Genomic DNA, 20,213 nt, shown 5'->3' on the forward strand with positions numbered 1-20,213 from the left:
TTTTTACTTCAGTTCATTTCAATAACCAATAGTTTTAGTAAACAATAACACCAATGCTTTGGTCCATCCTTTAATGCACCTCCATGGGACATTTTTCGCCCTTATTCTTGTTATGTTGAAAATCTTGCCTCTAACCATCACTAACTACAATAGTGAAATCCTCTCAGGTTCTGTAAAGCTCTTGAGCTCTTTAGAGCAGGTTTAGAGAGTCATTATCATGCCCTGTAAAGTGTGAAGTTGTACTGCGTTGCCTTAGCTAGTGGTTTATATCAGGCTCAAGGCCAGACACTGAGTACAGCTCGATGAGAAACAGAACATCTGCTAGAAGAACACACATAGAGGTACACGATCTCACTGCCCTGCTTTCTTCCTTCTCCTGATAGGGTTCTTTCAGTTTAATGGTCCATTGGTCCCACCCACTAACAAGCTAAAAATGGCTCCACATATTCTGCACAGTATTTCGACATTTTCTGCACTGAATTGTGGGGAATGCATATAAAAAGGGTATATTAAAGTAACTAGAGTGTACTAAACTTATTTATTTTCAATATATGCTGTAGTTTAAGCGACTGAGACATGCCTTTGTTAGTAGCTGAAAGCATTTAAATAGCAAAACATGCTTGGATTGAATCTTTAACTGTAACTTTTATCAAAAATCCCAGATTTGTGATAAGAAACAGTAAATAGTGTGGTCCCAAATATGATTTGATACTTGAAATCTTATTTTGCTCAAATGCACTAAATGTTAGCACAGTTATTTCAATTAAAAAAAAAAAAAACAACTAAAGGAGCTGTATGCAAGAAATTTATTTCAATGAATGCGTCACTAGACATTAAGAAATCATGTTCATTTCAAATACTTACATCACTGACAACAGTAGTCCCGGCATGATATTGTCATCTAAAAAGTGAAGTTGCAGCCCTCGACTGGTGTTGATGTTGTCATGTTGTGTTTCGCTCTGATGCGCCACCCCTCCACCGATCTACCAATCACAGAGTCAGTAGTGTTGCAGCATTCGGGTTGCCAGCTCTTCTCTAGTTACCACAGCTGTAGATACAAACGTGTCGGAATTGGATAAAAAAAATGTCTAACGTTGCGAAACCCAAAAAAAAAAAAACTTCATATGAATCCGAAATACTTTGTACAAAGTCCGAAATAAAGTCCGGACTCGTCACTTGCCATTGGAAGCTTCTTGTAGCAGTCTATGTTCCTGCTAGAACCTGCAGCATATCTGGCAACCTCGAGTCAAGGGGGAAGGGGGGATACACCCTAATTTGACAATGATTGCAGTACCAGTTTTGGCCACAACCTTGCATACAGCTCCTTTAAGCAAATGAGATATTTTATCTAATGGTCTGTTAGTATCTGGAATAGTATCCTCACAAGTTGCATTTCTATCAGCTTTTGCTTTGAAAAACTCTGAAGCCATTAGAATATTGATGAATGCTTATCTTGACTCTTTTGTTCTGCTTAGCGTTGCAGAAACATATCATGTTCTGTTCTCACACTTAACGAGGCATTTGCATTCTTTTCTTCGGCGTGTGAAGTCACACATGAACACACTGTGTTAGTGAATCAGCTTGTGGTGTGATACGTGTGAGAACAAACCCAGGAGCACAGCAAGAGCCGCTCTCGACACGTCTCACCGGATATTGAACCTTTTAACACTATTTCAGAATTGCAGTTCTGCTGGTTTATCCTTACAGAAATGTACTGAGGGAATACCGGTGATGGTATCAGAAGATGGTACTAAATGAACACCATATTCATGTACACGACTAAATGTTTTTGAAAAAAGTATCTTATGCTCACTAAGGCTGCGTTTATTTGATCAAAAATACAGTAAAACTGTATTGAATATTCAGCATGTTTACTCCATTTTAGAATGTATCTTTTGCTCTCTGTGTTATGTGTGTGTGTTTAGGGCTGAAACTGTTGGCCACCGCCAGCAGAGACAGACTGATCCATGTTCTGGATGCGGATCGGGAATATGGCCTCCTGCAAACACTGGATGAACACTCTTCCTCTATCACTGCTGTCCGATTCGCTGGTGAGATCTTGATAGCCTAGCCGAGTTTTATTTAATAATGCTGGAAGTGTTCATGTGTGACATCTTTTCTTGTTTTTTCAGCTAATGAAGGGAAAGTCAGAATGATCAGTTGTGGTGCAGATAAGAGCATCTACTTCCGCACGGCACAGAAGGTGAGAGTCAATCTCAGTTGGTCATATTTCAATATTTTTATTCTAATCTTTGCCATAATTCTGCTATTTTTATTGGCCTTCTCTAATGTTAAAAAGTAGCATTTCCCTCATTGGTCAGAAGTCAAGTCAGGTCACCTTTATTTGTATAGCGTCACGCATCTCGGACATTTATTTAGCTGACGCTTTTATCCAAAGCGACCTACAATTGCTATATATGTCAGAGGTCGCACGCCTCTGGAGCAACTAGGGGTTAAGTGTCTTGCTTGGTGTCTCACAGTGGATTCGAACCCGGGTCTCTCACACCAAAGGCATGTGTCTTATCCACTGCGCCATCACCACCCCATTGTGGTGCATCTATAAAAGTGATTCAGTCAAAAGCAGTGATTTTAGCTTTGTCTTTTGTTGTTTGATTCACATTAAAAACACAGACAAAGGCAGGTTTATTAGGCTGCTGTCTCTTTAAGAGCTAATGCACAGATCCAAAATACTGTTACACATACGTTTTATTCCTCAACTGTTTACGTTCACTTAAGACATAATCGACTATTTACGTGAATACCATGTCTTTAAGCAATAATTGAACATAATTTTGTGTGCATTTTGGCCATATAAGCTGCGGAAGACAACTGAATATGCTGATTTCACGCAGCCGCCATTTTGAAATAGCTCCGGTGGGAAGAAAACCGGAAGCGCCGCCTTTAATCATACAGTATGAGAGTCGCGAATGCGATGGTGTATTGTTATGTTTAATGTAGAAATTTGTTATTCTAAAAATGTACATACATTTCTTTCATACTTTAGGCTATATACAGTGAAATTGATCAATTATTTTTTTAATATATTCAGAACGTAAAAAAAGAAGCAGGAACGAACTATATACATATCCTATAGTGGATATTAACATCCAATTTAATCGTGGCAGCAGCTTCAGGTTGGTAGTCCAAGACATTAATGTCTATCTGTACTTCCGGGATTCTTCCCACCGGAGCCTCACTTTCGATTTCAAAATGGCGGCTGCATGAAATCAGCGTATTGGGGATCGCACACTGTCCGAGAAATGCGTGCCAGTACCGCATTGAGCTTTTTTCCATGGCTAATTGCGCTTAGCTCTTTTTAACGTTATATATACCATGTGTCCATCTGTTCTCTGCTATCTGAGTCAACTTACAATTTTGTAAATTTATGATATTTCGGTAAATTCGAAATTTTGTGTCATTGATCCAATTCAGTTCAATAACTGTGTAAAGTTAATTCATTCCTAAACAAGTTTAGTTTAGCTATTAGTAGCTCTACTGAAGACAATTAAGTTGTTTTTCAGCTCTGTTCAGTTCAGGATTTGTTCTCATCCAGTTCAGTGAGGATGAAACTGGAGCCTGAGTCAGAGCTGTCAGATTCCTCAGGCTTAAAGAAACTGTTGCCAGTGTTTCAAAGAACACCTGATTTAAAATAGACACACTGGCACTTAACACCCTCCTGCAAATGAGATACCAACGGCCAGTGATTAAGTGTGAAACACAAACAAGCACTTTATTCTGACGTCTAATATGATCACCAAGAAAACAGCTTTGAAGAGCCCCAGTCTGTTTCTGAATGAACATTAAAGAATTGTGTAGAAGGGTTAAGATCTACTGAGATTAATCTAGAAAACATGGACATAATTAAAGGAGCAGTTCACTTTTTAAAAAAAACTTTTGATAATTTTTCTTCAGTCGAAAAGAAATGAAGGTTTTTGATGAAAATATTCCAGGATTTTCTCCATATAATGGACTTCAATGGGAACTAAACGGTTCAAGGTCCAAATGAGAGTTTCAGTGCAGCTTCAAAGGGCTTTAAACGACACCAGACGATGAATAATGGTCTTATCTACCGAAACGGTCGGTCATTTAAAAAATAAATAAAAAAGTTTAAGTTTTATAAGCTCTGTTCTGTGATGAGCATTCATGACTCTCCTGTTCGAACTCGTTCATCAAAATGAACAAATCTTTTTTCGAGTCATGACTCTAAGGGTCCGAGATAAGACACTTATTCATCGTCTGGTGTCGTTTAAAGCCCTTTGAAGCTGCACTGAAACTCTCATTTGGACCTTGAACCGTTTGGTTCCTATTGAAGTCCATTATAGGGAGAAAATCCTGGAATGTTTTCATCAAAAACCTTAATTTCTTTTCGACTGAACAAAGAAAAACATGGACATCTTGGATGACATGGGGGTGAGTAAATTATGAGCAAAAGTTTTTTAAAAGTGAACTACTCCTTTAAATAAATATTGCCAGGTAAGAACTGATATAAACATCAAAATGGTGGAGAAGATTAAATAAAACAGTGGTAGGAAAAAAATACTAGTTACAAATTAGCTAATAGTGAACTCCATATATTCAACTGAGTGTTATTACTTTCTAATTTTGTAAATCAGAATGTGTTGTTCGTTAATAATAGCTAGAATGTTTGTATTGCGTCACTCATATGGTATTCAAGTATTCTAAAGTGTTTTTTTACATTCTTGCTGAACTAATAATTAAATGCCTCAAAACAGACAGAGGAGGGAACGGAGTTCACGCGTACTCATCACATAGTGAGGAAGACTACTCTGTATGACATGGACATCGACCCCACGAGGAAGTATACTGTTGTTGGCTGTCAGGATCGCAGCATCAGGTTTGTTTGTTTTCTTGTTGGCTATCATTTGTATAGTAGTTGTAGAATCCTGTCCTTTTGTCTATCTGCTAGTTAAGCCCGTCTTCCAAGAAATTCCAGTTAATTTTGCTAATGTGTTTGTAGCACTGCACCCATGTGTTTTTGTATCTACATGAATGTGTTTTGATTGCTGTATTTTTACAGTGTTTTGACTCATTTATGAAGGGATGATTGTATCGACAGTGTGATGTATATCTGGACGGGGCATTTCAGTCATCTGTAGCCAGGCTCGCAGTGTGAGCAGATTATCAATCAGGTGTTTGCACAGGAGGATGGCATTAGAGGCTTGACTGGTTAATCCTGTCACATTTAGCATGTTCCATTTACCATGTGCATACACACGTACTGAGTCAGCCTGTCTGTACTGTCTGAGACACCTGACCAGCCAAAATCAATCTGATTGTCACATCCTGTGATTGTTTAACTGGGTGACTGTCACAAAAACATGTCCAGGTCACATTTCAGTCTAAAGAAGGAAACTAAAACATTAAGCTTTAAGTTTTATAAGCACAAATGTTCGCCTTGCTTTGTTCTGTGATGAGCGTTCGTGACTCTCCTGTTCAAACTCGTTCATCAAAATGAACAAATCTTTTTTCGAGTCATGACTCGAAAGGTCCTAGATAAGACCCTTATTCATCGTCTGGTGTCGTTTAAAGGGGACATATCATGCAAAATCCGCTTTTTTAGCCCTTAAATGCATTTTGTTGTGTATTTGGAGTGTTTATAAGTACAGAAAAGATGAAATTATTCTCTTCAGGTGCTTCGTTTATATCTTTATATTCTGTTTTGGTCATATTTTTCAACCTGTTCAATTCTGTTCTCTATGACGTTTTTTGAACTATAACGTCACCGTATTTGCAGCGGAACTGCCAAATAAGGACATTGACTACCGGCCCAACACTTCGAGCAATCCGCCATTATTATTTCTCGCTCCGATTTTGTAGTCCGAGCTCAATGATGCAGAAGTTACGAGAGGGCAAGTCAAAATGTTTGGTTGTTGGATGTAGTGACCTGAAGCACTTCAAGGATTCCCACTTCAACAACCTCCGCCAGTTTAAAAAAGGGTTTGCCGATCAACTTCGTCTGAATGATTAATTTAGCTGCTGTGTTTTCTGATGCTTTGCTACACGTAAGTTATTATATTATTATTAATACAGATTTTTAGTGGTAAGATTGGACCGTAGTCATTTATCTTGTCAGTGTGCTTGTTTTAACAAGAGAAATAGTCGACTTTCACTAATAACACAACATAGTTAACTTAACGTTACATACCACTGCATCCATATGAAGACGTTGTTCTGCAGGTTCGTCGTCATCTTTATCAAATCGCTCGCTCTGGCTCGAATATGTAAGGCTTGATGGACAAGTCTTCCGTTGTTTACATTTTGTTAACGAGTGACTAAAAATGTTCTTTGAAGCTATAGTATATAATCGTATATCTCTTATCAAACTACAATAATGGCCGAACGCGGGGTGTTGAACCGAGTGTGAACTCAGCGACATGTAGAGCGGGCGGGGAAAGACGCAACTCCGTTTTATTTAAAGGGGCCGCTTTGAAACGGGTCGCTCAAAGACGCACATCAGAAAAGGGGTAGAAAAGGGGCTTGTGGAGCTATAATAATGAGGAATTCAGACCCAGGCATTGCAGTTATGCTTTATATAGACCACAAATGTATGATTTATAAGTAAAAATTAATGTTTTAAAAGCATGATATGTACCCTTTAAAGCCCTTTGAAGCTGCACTGAAACTCTCATTTGGACCTTGAACCGTTTGGTTCCCAGTGAAGTCCATTATATGGAGAAAATCCTGGATTGTTTTCATCAAAAACCTTAATTTCTTTTCAACTGAAGAAAAAAAACGTGGACATCTTGGATGACATGGGGGTGAGTAAATTATCAGCAAAAGTTTTTTTTTTTTTTTTAAAGTGAACTACTCATTTAATAACATTTGTAACTGTAAAGGACACGGGACTGTAGCCAACCTTCCTGAATGCGGCCGCAAGAGGAAAACTGACCTCTGATTGGACAGAAGGATAGTGTGAATGGTAGACAAAGAGCCAAGGAAAACTTCTCAAGAAAATACTCCAAGGTCTGGGTTCATCAGTGTGTGATCGTACCATCCGACTCTTTGAGCAACAGTGGGCTCCATGGAAGAAGACCCAGCAGGACTCCACTTTAGAAAGATAAACGGAGCGTCAGAAAACTCTGTCTCAGTTGCAGCTCATGGGTCCTTCAACAAGGATAATCAGCCAAAACATAGAGCTGAAAACACCCAAGAATGGCTAAGAACAAACACTGGTTTGTTCTGAAGTGGCCTTCTATGAACCCTGATCTAAATCCCATCGAACATTTATGGAAAGAGTTGAAACTTGCTGTGTGGAGAAGGCACCCATCAAAGCTGACACTTATGCAGAGAGGGCCAAATACCTGTTGACAGATGCAGAAGTCTCATTGGGAACTACAGAAATCACTTGTTTGCAGTGATTGCCTCTAAAGGCGGTGCAACAAAATAGTTTAAAGGCCATGTTGCAGGTTAGCTGTGCATAAAGACAATTGTGTGTTATTTTTTTTTCATGGAAGGGTACCAACAAATCTGTCCATGTCTGTAAATTACATTTTAAAATATATTTAAATAGAAAATTATTTTCTTAAATTTTAGTTTTTCTTAAGTTGTAATACTATTGGATTGTAATAATATAAAACAATTTTCTTAAATTTAAATTTTCTTAAATTGTCATACACACACATACAGTTTACAGTACGTTGTTGTTGTTGTTGTTGAAATAACCCGGACATGCTCTTGCCAGTTTTGTGAGATTTGCCCTACTGCTGACTTGATCATTTTCAAGTTTTGCACTTTATTCTCCAGCATTGGCACTCTTTTCCTCATTGTGTTTTGTAAGTCTCACTTTGCTGTCCCACACAAAAGGGCAACATTAGGAAGGAACCAGCACAGCGCATGACTTGCAACTGTTTTCCTTTGTTCATTTAAACGACGGTCGCAAATTCATTCTGCACTGTGGGCAAGAAAAATGTCAGGAATGTCGTGTATAATACAGCTGACCATTTAGTGCCTTTGTCTCATTCTCTCTGGAAGCAGCGTCTTTTCTATGCAGTTTGGTGCAGTGGCAGTGAATGATCTTAAAAGAAGAAGGCCAGATCTATACAAATATATCTATAGATTCAATAGCCAGTGCTGTATGCCTGTGTACTGGAGCTCATTCTGGGTTTTTAATGCCTCTAATGGGCACAGACTCTTTTTGTTCCTCGTGTAAGTCATGTGAAGCACTGAGGGGTTCATTGGTTCTGCTCCTCCCAAAGCTGCCAGTGCCTTGTATGATCTGCTGTAAGGAATGACAGGTGGAGGGATGAAGCCATAGCGCCTCCAGGTGGCTGAGATAGAATGTGGCAGAACATGAGAACTTTTGCCAGGTCAAAAAAGGAAGTTCCGGATTTTTAAATGGCCAAATTATATACTTTTAGTATGTTTAGTTATGTTTTTTGGGGTTCCCCCCCCCCCCCAAGGCTTTCCCAACTAAACCTATCATTATTTACACTACTGTTCAAAAGTTTGGGGTCTGCATTTATTTGATACAAAGTACATTTAAAACAGTAATTAATAAATATAATTACAATTAAAAAAAAAAATCGTTACTCCAGTCTTTAGCTTCACATGATCCTTCAGAAATCATTCCAATATGCTGATTTGCTGCACAAGAAACATTTTTTATTATTACCAATGTTAAAATATGTGCTGATTCATATGATGGGGAAACCATGATGTATTTTTTCTTCAGGATTATTGGATGAATAAAAGGTATAGAAATCTATCAATAATAGAAATCGTTCGTTATATGTTTTTACTGTCACTTTTTATCAATTTAATGCTTTCTTAAAGGCAAAGATCCCTCAAAAAAAGTATTAATTTACTAAATAAAAATCCCGCTGACCCCAAACATTAGAACGGTTGTAATGTAATATACCTTTTCATTTTACACACTCTCTAACCCTCAGACGAGTGTCACAGTCATGAAAGTTTCTGGTTCTTGTTTATTTGAAGGATCTTTAACATCTGCAATGGCAAACAGAAGAAGGTCTACAAGGGATCGCAGGGGGAGGACGGGACCCTTATCAAGGTAGGCAGACCCTGAATTAAGAGATTTGGCTTTATATTAGTTCAGTCTATTAGTTTACTCTCAGTCATACAGTTATTGATCCATCTGAATATGTTTATTAGGTTCAGATGGATCCCTCTGGTCTCTATGTGGCCACAAGCTGCTCAGACAAAAACATCTGCATCTTTGACTTCTACACTGGAGAATGTGTGGCCACCATGTTTGGCCACTCTGGTAAGATCCTTAAAGGTTTTAACTTCCGTTTTGAACTGAAATCAAGTCTAAGCATTGTGTTTGTTGTCCTCTTTTAGAGATTGTAACAGGAATGAAGTTTACTAATGACTGTAAGCATCTGATATCTGTGTCAGGAGACAGGTAGGCAGTCTGAAATCATGTTTCTCAGAATCCGTTTTTGACTTCATATTTGACATATCATATTACAATGTTAATCAAATGTGTGTTCAGCTGCATCTTTGTGTGGCGGCTCTGTCCTGAGTTAACCATCAAAATGAGACAACGGCTCTCTGACCTGAAACAGAACAGCAGACCTGTTCAGAAGACCCCACCAAATAAACAGCACACACTTGGGTATAAAACAAATCACACTCATTAGTTGTTTTTGCACTTACACATCACCGTTTTGAGTTTTTATAATGTGTTTTTTTTTGTGTGTGTATGTATCAGCACAAGGAAAGAAATCCACAGCGCCCCAGTCATTGGCACCATGTCATCTGACAGCGACAAAGACATAGAGGAAGAGGAGGGCATTGAGGATGAAGATGAGATGTTTCCTCGCCTGTCATCTGGCGAAGAGACGGGTAACGCATCTGACAGTCTCCAGCAGTCTTAATAAACTGGTTTGGCTAGTTCTGAATTTTACATCCGGCTCTTTTGGGTTGGGTTGGATCACGTTGTGTGATTTTATTGGGCGAGACTTCTTCCAAATGTTTATTTTAAGCTTTGCGGTCTTCTAATATTAGTGTTTGTTTCTGTTACAAGGATCATCCGAAGAAAGCCGCAATACTCACAATTCCCACATGAAGAAGGTAAGAAAGTCTAAATCCCTATTTGAATGGTAATTGTTTCTCATGTGGAAGTCTGTAAAAATACTTTTGCATGGCACTTTAGTGATTTAAGGGTAATTCCACCAGTGGAGACATGAATATGTATTGAAAAACTATGGGTGGGTTTGAAAGGGTGGAATCATCACAATTCTTACACTTCCTCCTACAATGACGTAAAATGAAGATTTTTGCATCATTGTAGGAGGAAGTGAAAAGGGTGAATAGCGGATTTCTCTCGTCTCGTGTTGCATGACCATTCAATAGTATGACTGGGTTTCTAACAATGGAAATCTTAATGCAAATGGGTGGAGTATCCCTTTAAACTCGTGTATTCGGATGGCGATTTTTTTTCACAGTGAAGGAGCGAGTTTTGTGATCCTATGAACTTGAGAGCACGCTGTCACGTGGTCAGCCGCACGATTGTCTGTTGTACTGTAAATAAAATGTGCTTGGAATAAAAAAATAATAAATTGCTATTTAATTTAATAATAGGAATATAATGTTGTATGTATTATTTTATTGTTTAAATGCCCTGTTTAAAAGTAGAAAGCTAGACATGCTATATGAAATCTCAAATTGATGGATGTTATTATAAAAATATGGAAATTAGAGGAAATAAGTTAATGCAGCCTCTTATTTACATCAGGTAAACATAAAGCTGCTTGGTTTATATTTGTAATGCATATTATTTATTATTGTATATAATACATATTTAAAAATTATATTTAACCATATATTGCTGCTACAATAACGGCCCATTTCAAATGTTTACTTGCTTTGCTTTCTCTGTCTCCTTTTTGTTCTTAACAGCTCCCATTCGCTGAGGTGGAGTGGTGATGAAATATTGTTCTTGTAAATACTTTCCAGCATTTTATTAATAAAAGTGGACATCTTTAAAATGCATAAAATTTACAGTTAAGCGCTACAGTTATTGTACGGTGCTCCGCAATGGTCAAAAAGGATTTAAAGGATTAGTTCACCCAAAAATGAAAATTCTGTCAGTATTTACTCACCCTCATGTTGTTCCAAACCTATGTGCGTTTATTTGTTCTGCTGAACATAAAGGAAGATATATGGAAGAATGTTTTAATCAAACAGATCTCATTCCCCATTGACTTCCATAGTAGGAAAAAATACATACTATGGTAGTCAATGGGGAATGAGATCTGTTTGATTAAAATATTCTTCCATATATCTTCCTTTATGTTCAGCAGAACAAATAAACGCACATAGGTTTGGAACAACATGAGGGTGAGTAAATACTGACAGAATTTTCATTTTTGGGTGAACTAATCCTTTAAACTGTGAATTTCAAAGTGATCTCTTCTTGTAAACTCAGATATGTGGAATCGGACGGCAATTAAATTACCGCACGACCTTGGTGTTTGTCAAAAAACAGTGCGGAATTCGGCCGGGGATTTTAACGTGGGTGGTGGAAGAAAAACACTGACATTCTGGATTTGGACAGCAATAAAATCACCAACTAGCCTCTGTAAATGCTGAAAATACCTTACATCCATTCCCCATGAGAAACAATTACCCTCCAAATAGGGCTTATGACAATTTCACATCATTTTAACTTTGATTCTGTCATTTGGTTTATTTCTCTGTGCTCTTTAACACACCTCTTCTCTCTTCTCAGCAATCCAGCAGTTGTGAAGTTGAGGGTTCAGGTCCACGGCCAAGGCGGCGCTGGTCCAGGCGAATGGGCAGTATGGATCTGAAGGTGAAGTCCATGCTGGACCTGAGGCAGCTAGAGTCGTTTTCCTTCCCTCTCTTCCCCAGCAAAACTCATGATGTTCATAAAGATCATCCACCGCCGAGGAACCAGGAACTGGGCAGCACCATCAGTCTTCAGACCATAGCTGCATGGGTGAGATACAGAATCCTTCAACGACTAGCTATAGTTTTATATGAAAATAAGCTAAACATACGTATACACTTGTATCTTTGTATCTAATGTGATATAATGTCCAATATAGTCTCACAGAAACAGACTTGGGGATAAATCTCCTCCATTTTGCAGTTTGAACTAACCAAAAACAATTTAGTTTTTGCATGAAATTTATAAAATTGACAAATTTATGTAGCCCTCAATCAGGTCATGGGGTCTGATACGACCCCAATCGACTTGTACTTAATAAAAAAAATAAGATTTTGTGACTTTTCCTACATTATCTATCTATACACACACAAAAAAATGGGCTTGATTCGGTTGTTCTGAAGGTATGTAAAAAAAAATTTAAAATCTGAGAATTTTTACACAGAAATGAATGCCTAGTACTAGAGTATAAATGCAATGTATCATAAAAAAATAATATTTCATATGCAAGCTAATGGTGTAGTTGAGGAATTGAGTGGTATATGGATACAAAAGTACTTAATATCTCAAAAAACACAGCATTAATGAATAGATGAGAAGTAAACGAAAAAAAAAAATGTATTATTTGTATGATTAAAAATGTATATTTTTTGTACAATTAATCAATTGTTGGGGTCGTATAGACTCCGAAGCCCAGAAGTGTAAACAGGAAACGAAGACCATTTGAAGGTTAAAAAAACAGCATTCACCAAAGTAGAATCTCATTAAAATAATGCTGTAGTCTCTGCGACAGGTTGTAGAACACAGGAGTTAAATGAGAATCAAAACTGCTCTGAAATCAATGCCAAAAAATGTTTATTTGTGTGCTTCTCAATGTAGACCTCTTTGTCTGTTCTGTACCATTTTGACTTGTATATTCTCTGTAGGTACCTGAAGAGAATGGACCAGGAGATAAAACACGTCCTCATTACATCCAGCTGTCTGCTCAAACTCCAGAGACAGAGGTCCTGTATCCTGAGGGATGTGAAGATCAAATCAGTCTTGCAGGCAGGTTAGTTAAAAAAAAACAAAACTTCTCACCAATTTATTTTTATAGTCAGTGAGTCAGTGTTTAATCCACACAAAAATGAAAATTCTGTCATTTACTCACCCCATGTAGTCCCAAACATGACTTTCTTTCTCCTGTGGAATACAAAAGATGATACTTTTTAGGAATGCTTGGAACAAAAACATTGAAGCCCATTGGAGACATTTCTCAAAAGATCTTGTTTTTCAAACAACATGAGGCTGAATAACTGATGTCCATGTTTGGCTGGAATATTCCTTGTATTGTGCAGTCCAAATACGATGATCTAAAACACCCTGCTGAGATGATCCTCAAATGTCTGTCCACTCCCTTGTCTTTGTTTGTATATAGTGAGTATCAGGTGAAAAAGTTGCCCCATGGAGCGAGATGTGCTAAAGTGAACTCTTGTTCTGAGAAGCAGAGTCCAGACAGTGCCTGCTCTATGGATTATTCCAGCAGTCTTCTCTCTAGCCCTGAGCACCCTGGAGAAGGTAGAGAAAATGAAACTAGAAGACAGACAGCCATTTTGTTAAAGCAATACATGTCCTTGATGAGATAAAGGATTGCGTGTTTCTATGTGTTCACTGTAGACTCTGAACCGACTGAGCCACTGAGTGTAGATGGAAACTCATCAGAACTGGATATGGAAGATCTTGATGAGGAAGAGGAGGATAGCTTGAGGAAGAATGAGGTTCAGACTCCTGTACCTCAGACCCCAGACCAGGAGGCCTTTCTAAAGAAGCATTTTGCAAACCTGTCGGACCTCAACAAACCTGGTAGGGTGTTAGTCATGTTCACAATTTTCTTAACAAAATTGTCTTTATTGTAAGTATGAGTTCTCAATATTTTTTTTTTTTTGGCAGAAAGTCCAACCAGAGTAACTCCAAATATCTCTGACAGCATGTCATCGAAGTTCCTTTCTCAGAACTCCACTAACAGGTAAGACAGTCAAATCCCTTCCAACTTTGACTTGGACTTCTGAGAAGAAAAACATGACTTTGGTCTTCCTTTTTTTTTTTTTTTTTACTAGAACTGCATTCTCATTCCCCACAAACAAAAGCACTGACAGTAAAACCACCAGTGGAGTGGTGCGGCCCCTTATCTCAGAGGTACGGCCCCTCATGGAGAATAAGAGTCCAAGCAAACAGCAGGAACCCCAGGGCTCTGAGAGGACAACAGGTCAGCGTTTAATCCAAAAGAAACGCACACCTGTCATGGACTCCCGCAGAATGATCAGCCCCGTTGCTAAAGCTGCCGCTAGTTACAACAGTTCTGCGGGCATGAGGAAAGCTCAATCTATCCACAACATCTCCTCAGATGGTAAAGCATCCATGAAATTGCGCTACAAAATACAGGATTTTGTTTTATATTAGTTGCCCCAGGGAGTCTGTCCCTGTATAGATGTACTGAAAGTTGCTTTGTACAATGCTTATTAAAAAAGTGGTTAAAGATAACCTAGTTGGGTGATTCATGGGTTAGTGGCATAAGAAAATGAAGGAATGAAGGAAAAATCTAGTTTGAAAATGTCCAGGTCTTAGAAATATATATATATATATATATACTGTATATATATATATATATATATATATATATATTTAATTTAGGTTGGTTTCAAGAAAAGTTTAAGTTTACTTGATGGTGTAGCCATTAACTAAAAAGTTATATCTTAAGTAATATTTTCCTTGGAGATTTTTCTTTTCTCAAATTAATCAACTGTTCCCTCCCTCTTCTGATCAGCTGATATTGTCCAGATATCCAGTCGTCCTTCTAAGGAAGTCCACCCACAGCCCCAGACCTCTGAAAGACCACGGCGTTCCCTTCCCACCGTCCCACTCACCAGCCCCACCACTACCCTGCCCAGGGACATCACTACGCCTACGAAGTCCAAATCCCGTTCCTACATGAGTCCTACCACTAGCTCTATGGCCAAGATTTCCCGCTCTGTTTCAATGGGCGATAACTTGAATGAGGTGGAACTAGGAGAAGACACAGGATCTTCAGAACCACGCAGGAGCTCAGGTTCTGACGTTTCAAACCCTCGGAGCTCCTCCCAGAGCAAGCCCACCTCTCCTGTTAACCATGTGTCTTCCTTTAATACTTTGGCATCCCCTTTTCCAGGCCCCTACACGCCCCATGCAGCAGTCGTACCCACACTGAGCGCTGGCCCAAGTGGAAACTCTTCCTTTAAAGGTCTCCAGGTCAAACTGACCGGCAGTGCTCGACCCCTGCTCCATATAGACATTCCCAATCCTCTTCCTGATAAACTCTCATTGTCTTCCCTCTCACCGGGCAGCAAGAACCCCAGTCTTGAACGAAAGGAAAAGGATTCCTCGAGTAGGACCCCAACAACTCCTCCTTCACTTCCTGAAGCAGTTCACTTGCCCAACAGCATCGTACAGCCGGTCACAGCTGTTGGTTTGAGCCCATCTGAAACCCCAGACCAGATTGAGCTCAGTATGGTACTTATTCCCAGCCAGCCCACGAACTTAACGGAAGGTGAACTTCCCTCGCACACAGAGCCAAAAGAAGAGGATATCCCTGAGGTTGAGGGCTCTTCCACGAGTCAGTGCAGCACAAGTCTTCTACAGTCTTCCTCAGGAGCTCAAGACTCAGGTTTGCTGGGAAATCAGTCATCCCTCATTCCATCTTCCATTCTGCTACGACTTGGGCTGTCTAAACACTTGTTTACAAAAGGGCTTTGGCCTCGCTCATCCTCCACCTCCTCCATCACTTCTTTCATCTCCTCTTCACCCTCTCCATCCATTAATCTGTACCACCTGCAGGGTGAGGCATGCCCTTACTAACACTTGCTGTAACATCCGCCCTCTAAACCAGTGGTACTCAACCAGTTTATGGGCCAAGTTTACACATTTAGGCCCGGTTTCACAGACGGGGCTTGGATTAAGCCTAGGTTCAGTTAGGACTTTTAAGTAGCTTTTATAAACATGCTTTAGAAAAAAAAAAAACATTACTGATGTGCATTTTAAGATATGTCAGTTCAAGTTGTTTTCATTTAAAACGGCTCAAACATTCATTTTAGTCTAGGCTTAGGCATTGTCTGTGAAACCCAGGGTTATTTTACTTGCTAAAACTTTCTTCATTAAACCAAAGACATGGATGATCCTCAAAGCATCAACTGTAATTCACAGTGTAAAATGTGTGTACATGTCACACTTAGAATGCATGCATGCAATAAGCTTTGTTGGAATAACATTACTACAACGAAATATTGCCATCAAATTGTATATTTATAGCAAGGAACAATATTCCTATCAACTGATTATTGTCCTAATATTAGGGTACTTTTCTGCGGAGTTTAGCTCCATTAAACCTGCCTGGAGGATTCTAGTGATCTTGACCCAGACAGCAAACTGACATTGAATCAACGTGGAAACGACGTCTCTCATGACATTGAAACAACGTTGATTTTGCTCATCGAATTAACGTTGAACCAACGTCAGACGCGGCATTCTTCAAAGCTAAATGAAAATCGAAAATTGGCTTGCTTTCATAACGTTAAAACAACGCGTTGATTTCAAGTTGACTTTCCGTTAGTTTTGAAAGAATGACGCGTCTGACGTTGGTTTAACGTTAATTCGATGAGCAAAACAATGTCAGATCAACGTTGTTTCGATGTCATGTTTCCACGTTGATTCAATGTCAGTTTGCTATCTGGGGAAGACTTTGATAAGCTGTTTCAGGTGCATTTAATTAGGGCTAGACCTATATTCTTCTGGAAAGTGGCCCTTCAGGAGCAGGATTAGACCTCCCTGAGTTAGGTCAAGGGTGTCTAATCCTACTCCTGGAGGTCTACCTTCCTTTAGGGTTTAGCTACAACCCTTTTTAAACATACCAGAACCTGTTAAAGGTCTTTGAAATTAAGGTTGGAATTGGAGTTAAATTGTGCAAGAAAGTGACCCTCCTATATCCCTTTTCCACCAACAAGAACCAGGTGCTGGTTCAGAGCTAGAGCTAGTGCTGGTTCGGAGTTGGTTCGAGCTTTCAAAGAACTGGTTTGCCTTTCCACAGGCTAGAGAGCCATCACAGAGCCAGCTCTTACGTCAATGTATACATCTCATGTTGCCCAGCAACGCTAGCGCGGCACACAGATGGTTCGGCACTGTGAATCTCGAACTGCGAGAGCGATTCGAAAAAACATTAGAAAAAGATTCGATTCAAAAGCAGAAGGAGTCGTAAACTCTCCAAACACTCCCGCAGCTCTGATCAGTCCACGCTGCTCCGATGCATTTCGAACAAGCCTTCCATCAACAATGGCAGTTGTTGCGTTACTATTTATGCTCATGGCTTTGCAAACCTACATCGGTATCCAAACACGGCGAATCCAGCACGTCCGTGTAGCTCGCCGTAACTTGCATTAACGGAGATTACAATCGAGCTGCTATTAGCATGATTAGCTGCTATTTAAAAAAATGCCGGTCACAAGTTTCTATTCGTCTTGTTGGTCACGGTAACCCCGCCCCCAGCCACTGACGTAAGCGGTTCTTACTTCTAGACCAGCAATGATTTGGTGCTACTTAAAGGGATACTCCACTTTTTTTTTGGAAATAGGCTCATTTTACCACTCCCCCAGAGTTAAACAGTCGAGTTTTACCGTTTTCAAATTTTAGGAAAAAAATATACTATGGAAGTCAATGACACCAGGAACTGTCTGTATACTGATATTCTTCTAAATATCGGAAAATCGGCTGAATTGATTCGAAAACGGTAAAACTCAACTGTTTAACTCTGGGGGAGTGGTAAAATGAGCCTATTTTCAAAAAAAGTGTAGTATCCCTTTAAGAACCACTTTTATTGGTTCGTAGCTGGTGCTTTGGTGGTCGATAAACAAAGAACCGATTTGAAACTAGGCTCTGGTTCCGAACCAACACCAGCTCTGCCTTGGTGGAAAAGGGGTACTAGAGCAAGATCGGACATGGAACAACATTCCTACCAACCAATCATTAACCTCTGATCTTTAGGATAACGTCCTGAAACAATTCTCTTCAGATCAAACGTTTTCCTCTAGGTTTAGGGTGGTTATTGTTCCATAAAAAGTCAAATGATGTCAATCCATGGCGTACTTCTGTAAATCACTTGGTGCCGAGTACCACTTCTCTAAATCATTATCAATAGGGGATTATCACGCTGATACGTAGGACTTCCGGATTCATTGATCTTTGTGCACTGCCACTTCCGTTGAATTGATGACGGACTACACTAAGTTTATTTATACGGCATCCCTGGTAAATTAGTCCGATTCACTAAAGTGCCGGCTGCAGTTTGAATCCAGTTCTTCCTTACACTCAATACGTAGGGTTGGCGTTGTTGGTTAGATTTACAAATTGGAACAGAGTGACATATATAGCCTTCGTCTCAGCCATTGTTGAACTGCGTCGGAAGTGGACATCCACAAAGTTGACAAATCCCACCCAAGAAACCCGGAAGCGTGATAATCCCCTATGCTTTATACTTCTCAGTTTCACTCTTTTGTATGCTCAGTCAAAATTGCTTGATTTTGTTGCAAAGCTCATTTTAAGACTCACTATGACTAACAGAGTTCGGTTTCTCTTTTGCAGACACATCTCTCAGTGTGGATTCTTGCAGGCTGGTTGCCAATGAATTGCAGAGCAGTTTTAAAAGAGCCTCCTACCTCTACAAAATGGTAGGTTATCATTAGGTCACATTCACATGTAATTGTAGAGTAGGCTGCACTTCAGCCCACACGTCTGCCTAAACTGTTTTGTGTGGCTGACTTGACTCTAACTTTGCATATGTATGCGCTCCTGTAGCTAAGCAACTCCACCAACTCCACTGAGGAGCAGCAGGAAATGACACGTGTGCTGGCCGAAGCATTTCAGGCAATGAGAGATGAGCTGAATTGCCTGCCACCATGCACTCCTTCGAGATCGCCTAGCACTTGCACAGTGCCCATGCTGGCTAACAGTAATGCAACATTGGGTGACGACAGGACACTAGCGCTTCTAGAGCAGTACTCCAAATTGCTGCTCAGTGCTGTAGAGAAGAGGATGGACAACAACATCTGACTATGTGTGCTGTGGCTGCAACAGGATACCAAGCCATGAAGACTGCCCTGCACAGCAGACTGTTTTAGATAGCGAGGAGCTTTTAATAAAGAGATTGAGAAGAAATGCCACTATCCTACCTCCCTATTTAGCATGCTACTATGGCAGCAACACACCCCTGACTTCTCTCACCTCTTTGTGCCCTGCTACTAAAAACGTATCCGGATATTTTAGCCATGGTAACCTTTGAAAGACCTACATGTCATCAAGGACAATAATTGATTACTTGGTTTGTTGACTGCATGGTACAGTAATTTGACAAAATGCAGTTTTATATGGATACAGTTAGAGTAAATGAACTGTTGTTGGTCAGAGGAATCTCTGGCAAGCATTGTGTATTTGATATTTTAAAAATAATTCTCAATGCAGGGACCGGTATCCCTGGAAGTCTTAGCAATGGAGATTTGTCACCATTTTACCTTTTATTATGGAATGAATTTTTATACTGTATTTTGTGTTTGTGTTGATACTCTGAAGTTGAATTGGGTCAATGGGACATCGTATTTATTCTAATGTGATTGATAGGTCAATGAGTCGCAGACTCTTCAACGTGTGTTTGTTGTACAGTGTCAATGTTCTGAGACCCAGTTGGGTGCCAGAGGAAAAAATTGGCTAAACCTGAAGGATGATTTTGTATTATTTGCAGGACTTTTTTTGTACTTGAAGGGTAACTTTCTCATGGATACGGGTGCCTTAATCTTGACCAGCAATTTGTTTAAAGGAATAAATCCGGCATTTGTAATTCAAGCAGGTTATATATCAAAATGATCAGTGATATTTGTAAGTCGTCCATCCCTAATTGCAAATGTTAACAGAAACAAAACTGCCATAAAAGCACTGAACTGAATTGACCATTCTGGTGACACTGCTGGAGATGCAATAGCCAAGTAGATAGAAAAAGCTTCTTGAACTTTAGTGCACAAATTATGAGAAAGGTTTTTTGTCCTGAAATGAAATGCATTTTTACATATTGCTTTCTGGTGATGACTTCTTCAAGGTATTTTCTAATGTCATGTGATGTGTTCTCATTTCCCCGAGAGATAAACAAAACAGTCACTCTGTATTCCACAATCCTTTGCTAACTAGGTTGAGGTGTTGCCTCTCTGACCTCTGCTAGAAACAATTCTTCTTTTCCATAATATTTATAATGTACATTATGGCACTTTTT

The 20,213-nt window shown here is 39.4% G+C and overlaps 1 protein-coding gene across 3 annotated transcripts in view; it reads left to right on the forward strand.

The window, feature by feature from the left end:
- Positions 1-20,108, forward strand: part of mapkbp1 (mitogen-activated protein kinase binding protein 1) — a 58,158-nt gene extending 38,050 nt beyond the window's left edge. For 2 of the 3 annotated variants that reach the window (XM_089120175.1, XM_089120176.1), the window contains 18 exons: positions 1,926-2,051; positions 2,133-2,203; positions 4,734-4,855; positions 8,956-9,031; positions 9,133-9,244; positions 9,322-9,385; positions 9,476-9,598; positions 9,695-9,828; positions 10,010-10,056; positions 11,717-11,947; positions 12,823-12,947; positions 13,314-13,453; positions 13,553-13,738; positions 13,826-13,901; positions 13,993-14,282; positions 14,700-15,746; positions 18,539-18,624; positions 18,752-20,108. In XM_089120175.1, coding sequence (XP_088976301.1) covers positions 1,926-2,051; positions 2,133-2,203; positions 4,734-4,855; positions 8,956-9,031; positions 9,133-9,244; positions 9,322-9,385; positions 9,476-9,598; positions 9,695-9,828; positions 10,010-10,056; positions 11,717-11,947; positions 12,823-12,947; positions 13,314-13,453; positions 13,553-13,738; positions 13,826-13,901; positions 13,993-14,282; positions 14,700-15,746; positions 18,539-18,624; positions 18,752-19,006 — 3,311 coding nt within the window. In that variant the 3' untranslated portion in view covers positions 19,007-20,108. The remainder of the gene's footprint in view (positions 1-1,925; positions 2,052-2,132; positions 2,204-4,733; positions 4,856-8,955; positions 9,032-9,132; positions 9,245-9,321; positions 9,386-9,475; positions 9,599-9,694; positions 9,829-10,009; positions 10,057-11,716; positions 11,948-12,822; positions 12,948-13,313; positions 13,454-13,552; positions 13,739-13,825; positions 13,902-13,992; positions 14,283-14,699; positions 15,747-18,538; positions 18,625-18,751) is intronic. The other variant, XM_089120177.1, reaches the window with a different exon arrangement.
- The last annotated feature ends 105 nt before the right edge of the window (positions 20,109-20,213 follow it).

Source organism: Pimephales promelas, chromosome 15 (genome assembly GCF_988280905.1).
Source record: "Pimephales promelas chromosome 15, fPimPro1.hap1.1, whole genome shotgun sequence".
In the NCBI taxonomy this organism is placed as follows: Eukaryota; Metazoa; Chordata; class Actinopteri; order Cypriniformes; family Leuciscidae; genus Pimephales; species Pimephales promelas.